This window comes from Mya arenaria, chromosome 1, assembly GCF_026914265.1.
Source record: "Mya arenaria isolate MELC-2E11 chromosome 1, ASM2691426v1".
Classification (NCBI taxonomy): Eukaryota; Metazoa; Mollusca; class Bivalvia; order Myida; family Myidae; genus Mya; species Mya arenaria.
Window position 1 is genome coordinate 55,386,605 of NC_069122.1, and position 12,332 is coordinate 55,398,936.

The 12,332-nt window shown below is 32.9% G+C and overlaps 1 protein-coding gene across 8 annotated transcripts in view; it reads right to left on the minus strand.

Moving 5' to 3' along the window:
• The window catches only part of LOC128229958 (desmoplakin-like), a 264,609-nt gene that overhangs the window by 43,058 nt on the left and 209,219 nt on the right, over positions 1-12,332 (minus strand). For all 8 annotated transcript variants that reach the window (XM_052941905.1, XM_052941896.1, XM_052941932.1 and 5 more), the window contains 2 exons: positions 12,266-12,286; positions 1,079-1,102 (listed from right to left, as the gene is read on the minus strand). In XM_052941905.1, the coding sequence (XP_052797865.1) occupies positions 1,079-1,102; positions 12,266-12,286 (45 nt within the window). The remainder of the gene's footprint in view (positions 1-1,078; positions 1,103-12,265; positions 12,287-12,332) is intronic.

Genomic DNA, 12,332 nt, shown 5'->3' on the forward strand with positions numbered 1-12,332 from the left:
ATAGCCTGTAATTATTGTCAAATATCTGTACCCAGACACATACATAGAGAATACTAGGTTAACGATTACTCCGCAAGTCACAGAGTACAGTACACAGGTCATGGTTCGAGATCACGATATAATAGCCCCGAGTTGTCTGTACAGAGTAGAATGAGCAAGGGTTATCAATTCACTCGAGCCAGAGTGATATGATCAAGTTATCAGTTACTAATATTTCTCACTCTTTCACCGGTATATATGAAACAACTTTCTTCTCTGAATTCAATGTATCATTCACACTTTTGTCAAGGAAGTCATGATGCGTAGATGTAGGTTTTTTTATAAATAAGAAGAGGATAACATATTCATAAATAGTACTTAAACTTGATGCATTAGCTATATAAGAAATATTAAACAAATTTTGACCGCACTTTTTCGCTGTTCTTGAAAGCATGGTTACGACACATTCAAATTAAACACGTACACAAATAATTTTTCCAATACACGGTTTTCAGGAGTAGTAAATAAAACATGTTACTATGTACGTGGACATATATAATATATTCATTAATAGAATATAATCTTGATGCATTAGCTATACAAAAAAATCAAACAAGTTTTGACCGATTTTGATTTTATGTCTACATTCACGCATTTTTTCTAGAAAACAAAACATATAACTAACGTAAACACATGTTGGCTTGCTCTACATTTTTAACAAAGCAAACAGTAAATTGTAACGTTGTTTTCCTGCCTTTTATAATTGCTGCTGATATATTCAAAGGTAATTTAGAATGCATGACATACGTTGCAATGTATTCAGATTTTTATTCGAGCAAATACTAACACTAGCTCTACAATTAATAAGTTTTATATGTCATTGGAAAGTAGTATGCATACTGATGTTCTACATGATATCAGACAGGAACATTCTTTTCCTGGTCATATAAGTTAATTACACATGTAAAGATTGAGTAAAAACAAACAATATAACATATTTTCAATCCATTGCCATATCCGTTCCAATGTTAAATTGTATACATGCAAAAGTTGATTATATATCCAACGTTTGCATTTGTAAAAACAACAACATACATACCGTGCAATTGGAATGCCCAAAGCCCTGAAAGTAGAAAGAGATTTAACAATAGGATCAACATCGAAGCTTATTCCTGACCATTATACCTTCTATTTTCATGTAAAATATACAGACGATCAAAATATCAAAACTTGTCAACGTAACACACTATTTAATTGTTACAAATTGATTTTGCCAAATTTATATAACGCCTGTCGATAATACGACCTTGTATAACGATCTGATTGATTTATAAAGCAATCGAAAGCTGAAATAAATTAAAATCAATACACCAAGACATAATATTAATCATATGAACCAAGCTACGTTTGATAATGTATGCCATTTCCAGTTCGCAATGCGATTTAATTTACCGTTTTAAACTTGATTCGTATTTAAATTTTACTTGTTGGAATTAAATATTCATTTGAGTTGAGTGGAATAGATGCAATTGACTAGCAGGGTCTGTTTTTCACAAATCGTTTTATTGCGAAAATACCACCAATAATAAATGTAAATATTTTGATGCATGTTTTGGTCCCACTAGAAGTGATTTCTTCCTAATATTTGATTTACTGGGTTTGTCCCTGTAGTTTTCGTTGTATAATGTAACTAGGTTCTAGTTAACGTGTAAGCTTTATACCTTAGTTAGGACGTTTAGCTACACTTATTAAATAGTACTCTTTAGTAATATGCGTCTTATATTTCAGACGAAGGAATTCAATGCTCGTGTAATGCACATGTATAAAGATATAATTTGATATTGGTGCTATGTCGAGGGAGCAGATGTTTACCTGATGTTGCTGAACGATCCGAAGGTACTCAAATACTCGAAGGCGTTAAAAACAGTCAAAGAAAGAGAAAAGTTACATCAGTAGATGCACATAATTAAAGCATATGTTAACAACATGGAGCACTGGTACCTTAGCAGTTATGTTATGAATGAAATAACATGTTTCGTAATTTTACTGTATTACAACATGTAAATATAGATTTTATCTTCTGAACACGAACATATACTAGAAACGGTTGTAGTAATGAACACATTTTGGGTATACATGTCATATAAACTACCGGATACTTGGACTGTGATATAAAGTGTGTATTGTTGAATTAGTCTTTGAAATCATTAAAGTATGGAATCAAATTCCATTGCCAATTCAATCAAAACACGTCAATGCTGTGTTTTTGTCTGATATTGAGTTTTGATAACTAACTGACGATGGTGAATGAGTAAATAAATACGATGCTTAAAGCTGGACAATTTAGCGTAAACGATGGCCACCGTAATAGACGGCAAAAACAAGTTTGATTGTTAAAGATGCACTATAATTCCCCAATAAGATTTACCATATTTTATACAATTGTTTTAATTTACCGAAAATGATTAATACATGTCGAATCAATGGCTCTTAACAAGGATACAACGACCTCCAATTTGTGTTTGCAAATCCTAGATTTCGCAAACTCAAGTACCCTTTAAATACGGTGTAATCGAATACTGGCCTATACTTTAGTTAGAAGGCTTCATTAAGGTATGATTTTGGTGTTTTTTGTTTGCGAAATGTTTTTGGAAGTTTGTCTAATTGACCCGCCAACTTCGGGCCCCAGCGGGGTTTTCGCAGAAAAACACGGGGTTTTTCACTATCCCGCGGGATTTTTCTCCCGTTTTTCAAAAGCTGGGGATAAATCCCGCGGGGTTTCAATAATACAAGATTCAAGTTATTTTAGCTCAAAACAACATCTTATATCAAAAGGAGCATTATGCTTCGACACCGGAAGTGAAATAACGCGAAACAAAAAAAAAAAACACTTTTCAGTACTGCACTTCATTTAAAGCAAAAACAAATGTTACTACATATGTATCTTATATAAACATATAACAACCATGTTAGTTATGTAAATGATATTATTAAAGGAAATTTAACTAATTTCGAAACTTATGAAATAGTGTAATGTAACCTTTAAAAAAAAAAAATCTTCCTTTTTTAACCGTCTTTAAAAATACTGCAGGAATGAAAATTATACGTGACGTTAAAGAGTTGTAACGTTAAAAAGATGATATTGCTTAAAATTGTTTAATTATTGGTACTTAAAATTGTTTAATTATTGGTACTTGAATCTGACTTTAAACCGGTTTAACACAAACATACAATTACAATAATCAATACCAGGGTACATGTATCATGCTGGAAAATTACGAATGTGTCAGACGAATTATTTTGTTTTTCATAGAAGATAAACAAAATCATCGAGCTTTGCAGAACGATGAATCAGAATGACTGAATGACACTAAGTTTTGCAAAATGGATATATCCCTAACTTCCATGGTAAGTCATATATATTTTATTCTATTGCATTTTTGTGTGGCTTGTTGATTATGTATCAGCTAAGAACACAGGTAGATCTACTTGACACAAACAATTTTAATAAGAATATCTTAATACACTTATCCCATATATAAGGCGATTATTGATTATGTGACTTGCACCTGTGGCTAAGAAGTAGGACAACTCTTGGTTATGCACCAGTCAGTTATAACCGCCCCCCCCCCCCCGGTCCAGGGAATGGCAGGGACTTTGACTTTCCGTCCAGCTGAGCCCGGGCAAAGGCCCTTTTCCCCCAGCTATCACCGGTATACACCCAGTCTCGGGTAATCACGGCCTTCCCAGTTCCGGAGAATAGAGGGGACTTTGACTTTCTGTCCAGCCAAGCCCGGGTAAAATCCTTGTCCTGCAGGGAGGAACTGCCGGTAAAATCCCTGCCAAATGATCCCGTACCCCAAGGACCCTAGGTAAGGCCTCCGGTAATCACAGCCTTCCCAGGTCCGGAGAAAAGCGGGGACTTTGGCTTTCTGTCAAGCCAAGCCCGGGTAAAATCCTTGTCCTGCGGGGACAAACTGCCGGCAAAATCCCTGCCAAATGATCCCATACCCCAAGTAGTCCAAATAATTGTACGTTGACAGATTTTGTTATGATTTTTGATATGGCAAATCCTTAATGTACAAATTGATTGTACCAAAAGTGGGTAGTTGTTCCGGGTTAAAGCATATTGCGTTAAATATCATAAAAACAAGTAATATTACCAGATTATGTTATTTTATATTAGTTCCGTACACAAAAAATAAGTATCCAACGAATAATTATGAGTTTGACAGTCTATCTCGAAGCTTGTCGGAGATGGCCGACTTATTACGATTGGGTCGAGTTGTTCCGTTTGGCATAATTGTTGTCTGTGTCAGTCAACTTTCATTTTATTGGAAAGGTAAATGTGTTTTAATGCATTAAATGCTTGTTTTGTGCAAAATAACTTCTTTTACATGTATGGTATTTTATGAATATAAACCTTTATGATCAATTTCAACCATAAAATACTGCACTTAATACAATTTCAATATTTTTCAAACACCTCCGGTTTTTACACAAACCCGTTTAGACATTAGGGATTGGAAGAAACCCGTATAACACGTCTATTATTTTAGACTTGTACCCCAAGGACCCTAGGTAAGGCCTCCGGTATTCATGGCCTCCTCGCCCTCCTAAAAAAACGTCGAGAAAAAACAACATTATTATTAAAAGTATTTATTCTTTTCATGAAAGTCTTTTGCCTGTAATTGCGCATTCAACATCCTAATGCAATATAAACTGTCATGATCTGCCCCCAGGTTTCAGATTTAGAAAGCTTCTTATGACACAGACAACAGTTTTGCCTATATATGATCTGCAGGTTGGCGCATGATTATTATATATTAATGGCATATTTAGCTGACTGCAGTGGTCAAAATTGACACCAGCCCAAATTTTATTTAGCAGGGCTTGATAAAAAAATTAATGCCAAGCATTAGTGTTTGAAGTCGGGCTTGTACCTTCAAAAGTCTAATTGGATGACTGACTCAGTATGTGCATGTTTTGACATATTTTTGTTACTGTTTGGACTTTCTGGTAGCATAGTTGTGCTTGTAAGATGTAAAATTCTTCCCTCAGAAAAAATGTATCCATGGTGTGTGTGTTTCCATGTAAATGTCATTAAATAACTATAACTATAGTATATGTCACTGTTATATTGGTCTAAATAACTGTTTCAAAGATGTGATTACTTTCAATGTACCTGTCCTCAGAATTATTAATTTGTAAGTTGTATACATGAATGTAATGTCTGTTCGTGAATAACTGTTCCCATGGGATGTATCTCTTCATTGTACTAAATGTCCTTATAACTCTTACTATAGTATATGTCAGTGTAATGTTCGTCCTTGAATAACTGACCGCATGGCACGTGTCTTTGTAATGTACCATACATTTTAGAATGACTATTATGATTATTACTATATATTGAAAGTCAAATGTAATGTCCGTCCCTGAATAAATGTCACTATAGTGTCATTTTTTGTTATAAAGTACATTTTAGAATAACTATTTATACTATATTGTATGTAATTGTAATGCTTGTCCCTGAATAACTGTCCCCATTGTGAGATTCTTTGTAGGTACATTTGAGAATACCAATTTCTGGAGTGTGTGTCAATGTTATGTCCGTCCCTGAATAACTGTCACCAATGTACATGTCAGAATTACTATTACTATAGTATAATGTCATTTAGTCAATGTATGTTTGTCCCTGAATAACTGTCCCAATGGTTCAATTATATGTAAAGTAAATGTCAGGATAATTATTAGTATATGGTTATTGTCAAGTGTGATGTCTGTCCATAAATAAGTCTCCTCATGGTGTGTGTCTTTGCAATGTTCATGTAAGAATAACTATAACTATAGTGTATGTCAATTAAGTCTAGTCAATGTAACATTCGTCCCTGAATAACTCAGTCCTCATGGCGCTTGTCTTAAAATGTTAATATGTCAAAATAAAACTAGTACTTATAAAATTGTATACATCAATGTAATGTCCGTCCCTGAATAACTGTCCCCATGGCATTTGTTGTTACAATGATAATGGCAGAATAACTATTCCTATAATGTTTGTCAATGAAATGTCTATCCCTGAAATCCCTGTCCCCATGGTGTGTTTCTTTACAATTTTCATATCAGAATAACTATTTTTATAGTGTATGTCAATGTAATGTCCGTCCCTTATTAACTGTCCCCATGGGGTATGTCTTTGCAATGTTCATAAATTTCAGAATAACTATTTCTATATAGTGTATGTCAATTTAGTGTGACAGGCCCTGATAAACTTTCCCCATTGTGTGTGTCTTTGCAATGTTCATTTCAGAATTACTATTTCTATAGTGGTGTTAATGTAATGTCCGTCCCTGATTAACTGTCCCCATGTAGGGATTCTATGTAAAGTACACATCAGGATAATTAATTACTGTATTGTATATCTGTCCCTAATTAAGTCACCTTAAGGGTGTCTGGTGTGTGTCTTTGCAATGTTCATGTCAGAAATACTATTAGTATAGTGTATGTAAATGTAATGTCCGTCCCAGAGTAACTGTCACCATGTAGCGATTCTGTGTAAAGTACATGATAACTAATTACTATATAATTGTATGCCAATGTTATTTCCCTAAATAAGTCTCCCCATGGATGCACCAGTCAATTGTATCCACGCTCCCCCCCCCCAGGTCCGGGGGTATACCGGGGATAGCCGGAGAAAAGGGCCGTGTTTTTACTTTCCAGGTGGTCCCGCAGGGCCGGGTGACCGCGGTGGTTTTGTCATAGGGCCAAAATAAGCCAAGATTGGGCCTTATATAGAGTCTCTGGGGTGCGGGGGCATTTGGCCGGGGTTTAACCATTAGTTTGTCCCCACAGGGCGGGGATTTTACCCGGGGTCGGCTGGACCGAAAGTCAAAGTCCCGGCTATTCCCCGGACCTGGGGGGGGGGGGGGGGGGGCTGTGGTTACAATTGACTGGTGAATTATAATGTCAGTCCCTAAATAAGTCTTCCCATTGGTGTGACTGTCATGGTAATGTACATGTACCGGTAATTATTACTTTAGTATATTATTTTAAAACTAACAGTAGGATGTCAAAATGACTTAATTAATTACACCATGATAAATGATAATATATCATGAGTGGATGGTACTCTGAAATTGCAGACACTAATATCATTTTTTTTTAGTTGAAAGATTTTACTTTTGTTAAAGTGACTGGAATAAACAGAATTTATGATGAAATGGGTTTCATTTTCCTACATGCCTTGGCGAAACAAAATAATCCGCTGAGTTCTCTCCATTCCTTGAAGCTGTCAAATAAGTTCACATTTGGATTTAATATATATATCTTAAATAAATATGTCTAATGTCTACACTCATGCACAATATTTTGCTAAGAATTGGGCGCAAGTCCGCTAACGCGTTCACAGGGGATACTTTGAATGACTGGGGAATAGCACAGTAGCGCCCCTAGTGTGCCTTCTTGTTTTCAGTTCCTACTGAAAGATTACTGTTGGTCAGCCTTAGAGTATTTGAGGTTGGCTGATGTAGTTTTTTCAACAGTCAGGATTTCCACTCCTTTATTCTAAGAATAGTGTTCCTTTTAAATTAGCGATAACAAATAACACAATTGCAATTGCAAATCCAGTATGATTTAAGTCTATTTCATGTATAGTTATATGAATTTTTCATATGTGGCAGGTCTATTTTAGAAGTTTTTTGTTTATAATTGTCTCTGTGGCTGCATTTATGCCACTCTGATCCTGTTGTTGTTGAGATAATGAAGATAAAATTCTCTATTAACAACAAGTCCACAATTAGAAAATAGTAGGAGAGAACATAATTAAACTTTTCCAATAAAAAAAAATCTTAATCAAGATATGGAAAGGGCCCTTATAACCCAATTAAACTTAAAATTAAAAACACAAAGGTAAGACTTGTTAATTGCTGTAAAATCTAGGTGTTAGATGACATTAAAGCTGCACTCTCACAGATATACCATTTTGACAACTTTTTTTTGTTTGTCTTGGAAAGAGCAAATTTCTGCCTAGATATCTGCAAATAAATTTATGATTGCTGACAAAATCAGATCGTAGATTTTCACATTTTTCTGTTTGAAAAATTGATGTTTTTTAAGGAAAATTCATATTATATCATTTTTGGATTTTTTGTTAGTAGTTTTATTTATATAACTGGTTCCATGGATTTTTGCAAAATTGGCTGGTTCCAAGGCAAACAATAAAAAGTTGTCAAAACGTTCAATCAGTTAGAGTGCAGCTTTAAGTGCACTGTACAAAGAAAGCTGGTAAAAATATTGAATAAACACTTAAAGCAAAATTATGTTTAAACTGGGACCAATAATATGTTATCTTACTCCCAGGTTTAAACAATTGCAAATAATAACAATAATTATAGTTTTGTCTGGCTTTTCTTACACAAATAGAAACTAATTTTTTAATCAAACAAAATACATTAAAACTGCATATCCAGAATATCCTTGAAATAATATCAAAATGCCAAGATAAAATGTACAAAAAAAACAACAAAAAACATCTGAATTGAATAACAATTAGCCACTTTAGCAAAATGGAGAATTATACATTTAAGATATTCACATAAAATTCACCTCCATATGATTATATATATTTCTTATATATTTCTTATTTTTTTCCCTCTTTGCTATTAGCCTATAAATCAACATGACCATAAGCAATTATTTATATTTTAAGCATAATAAAGGAACATGTATTTTGATCAATTAAAGTGCATAACTGCAGATTATGTTTATTATCTTAAATAAATTATAAGCCTATTCATAATCATATTTATAGCACCATTTTCAGAATAATGATTGCACATTAACCAGGCTTTCCCTGTATAAAACTGTCATTCATAAAGAAACATTAAAAGGCAATTTTAACTCAGCCAATCAGATGTCAAAAACAGTGAAAGGGGCAATGTCAAGTCCAGTGAAAGGGGCGGAGCTAAGATAAATACTGACATGAAATGTAGATGGATCTTACCAACTGAGGAACTATTTTGATTTTCCTCATTTGCTTGTAAAAAAAAATAAACTTTTACATTGATACAAATTTATCAATATATTATTGAATATAAAAGTGAATTATAAAAGCAAAATAATGACACCAAACATGACACATCTTGCATAAAGATTAGCATTTTGATAAACTTCCTGGAATTGTTATAGTCAAAATACCTTGCACCAATATATCAAATCCTACTCCCACACAATGCAATGTAATAAAGTTTAATCGCTATCACTTAAAAACACACACGGAATACACTCATACTAACGGAAAGCATATAATATACTCGGGACAGTAAGATACGTCGATTACAAATCTTTAAAATGAACGGTTCGTGTCCTATTAACGTAATATTATGTATCTCTGTAAAAAAGTGGCATTTTTAGAATTAATCAGAATAACATATGTGACATATTGCAAAGCATTTTGGCTACATTTTGTTTTTTAAATTGGCTTGATCCAAGAACAAAATAAAAAGCTGTCAAAACGTTCAATATGTAAGAGTGCACCTTTAACGTTTAACTGTCATAAAATTGCTACGAAGTTGGTGTTCATTTGCTGTGAACATTTAGGGATTGTGATCAAAGCAAACCTCGAATAATGATGTTTTGTGCAAAACCTATTGATATTTTTCCGGAATAAAATGCGAACCTTGATTAATCTGTGTTGAATTTATGAGGCTTATAAATTGCTAACGTTTACTCTGTCGCACAAGAAACAAGAACAAAGAAATGCCCGACTTTAAAGATGATGTTTGATTCAACTTGGCTGAGATCGCGCGACTATTGAGTATGAAACATTATTTACACGTTTTGAAAAGGCTGAACTACGCACTTGTTATATATGAGTTAAATTATAGATCAAACTTCAATTTTAAACGGGACCAAGAAAAGTTAAATATGATGTAAACTTAGTTTTAAATTTTATTTATAAAAGTAAGTTCTTTTTTTATTATTATTTCCGATCATTGTTTGATTCGAATTCGGTTTCTGTAATTTAATTAAGTAAGTAATATCATCATTTTCTCGATTTATTTCATCCTATTTAAAACCAATTACCACGCGTATCGTATCTCTTATATCCAAACATATGTACATACTCTATGCACATATAAACATTGTACAAACTTGAGGCACGCGTTATACAAACAATATCAAACACATTTTGAAGTGTACAGCTCAAAAAAAGTTATTTCATCGACCGACTTTAATTTCATGTCTATATGCCCACATATTTCAAGAAAACAGTAGTAGTAGTAGTAGTAGTAGTAGTAGTAGTAGTAGTAGTAGTAGTAGTAGTAGTAGTAGGAGAAGTAGTAGTAGTAGTAGTAGTAGTAGTAGTAGTAGTAGTAGTAGTAGTAGTAGTAGTAGTAGTAGTAGTAGTAGTAATAGTAGTAGTAGTAGTAGTAGTAGTAGTAGTAGTAGTAGTAGTAGTAGTGGTAGTGGTAGTGGTAATAGTAGTAGTAGTGGTAGTAGTAGTAGTAGTAGTAATGATAGAAGTAGCAATAATAATAATAGTAGTAGTGGTAGTAATAGTAGTAGTAGTAGTAGTAGTAGTAGTAGTAGTAGTAGTAGTAGTAGTAGTAGTAGTAGTAGTAGTAGTAGTAGTAGTAGTAGTAGTAGTAGTAGTAGTAGTAGTAGTAGTAGTAGTAGTAGTAGTAGTAGTAGTAGTAGTAGTAGTAGAAGTAGTATTAGTAGTAGTAGTAGTTGTTGTAGTAGTAGTAGTAGTAGTAGTAGTAGTAGTAGTAGTAGTAGTAGTAGTAGTAGTAGTAGTAGTAGTAGTAGTAGTAGTAGTAGTAGTAGTAGTAGTAGTAGTAGTGATAGTAGTAGAAGCAGTTGTAGTAGTAGTAGTAGAAGTAGTAGTAGTTGTTGTAGTAGTATTAGAATTGCTATTAGTATTATATTAAACGGAATGTAATGCACCGAAAATGTTATGTATTAATCTGAAAATTTTAGGAATCGGGTCAGATATGTTATATGCATTGTATGTGAAAATATGTGTGATTTGTGCAATACTATTTCAATTATTAAAAAGATCCACAAAATTCAGGATCAATCCATGTATACTTTAATACTTTCATTCCTTTTAAATTAACATTTTTATTTATTTGATATGTATGCTTCTCTCACGACCATTTTCAATATTGTATTTGTAAAATTAACCTTAGATTATGTTTCTGGCATATATGTTCAAAGTTTATTCTTTAAAATCAACCCGTGTGAAATAAATGACCTATTGCATACAATATGTGCTACGTTCTATATGAGTTGGTATCAAATATAATATGAAGAACTGATCGTGAAGACATCTCTACTTGTAGCTAAAATGAAACATGTGTTCTTTCTATTTTTGATTCATTCGTACTTTTTCTATTTTTTTTCAAATGTGGACCATTATCTAATTACTTTCAGTGGCATTTTTAGATGGCAACTAACAAAGTGATATTTGCATGAAAAACAATATGGACGACGAACGTAGAAATGTTTTGAATTGTGTTCTGATTGTTTGAATATTCATGATTTAGCATAGATACTGAGAACAAAGCTATAACAAATTTAACTTTCACTGATGTAATAGAAAGTAGATAACATTTCGGTTTTGGCAATTTAATTCAGTTAAAAATGTCATATATTTGTGTATTGAAATAAATTGTCATGCGTATAATATCACGTGATGATTAACGCTGTTTTGACAGACGACGACCGAAGATGTATCACATATCTCATAATAAGCCAAACATTCGTTTTTTTAAGCTGGACATAAACAAGCATATTCAAACAACATTTTGACCGACTGTTATTTTTGTTCATATTGACGCATATTTCAAGAAAACAATCGAATATGACTAACAAATACAACGGTTGACTTGCTATACAATTATATAGAAACCAACAGTAGCTAACATTGTTGTCCTGCCTTTAAAAATTGTTTTCCAATTATACAAAGGTAATTTAGCATGCATGAAATACAGTGCGATGTTTTCAGATTTATATTTGAGGAAACACTTAAACTAGCTCTATGATTAATAATTTATGATGTTAGAGGAGTAGAATTGATACTGATGATCTACATTGAATAGACTTGGATATATTTGATTCCGACATGAACATATAATTATGTTAATTAAATCAGTAAAACTAAAATAGAATACAACAGTGAAACATAATATGTTCATTACATTATCATAGCCATTTAGATGTAAGAACGTAAACTTGAAATAGTTTACGATAAATCTAACGCTATATTTTAAAATAACATACATACCGTTTTAGGTCATCTGCATCCCTGTAAGTAGAAATATATTCATATATAGGTAAACACCTGAAGTGTT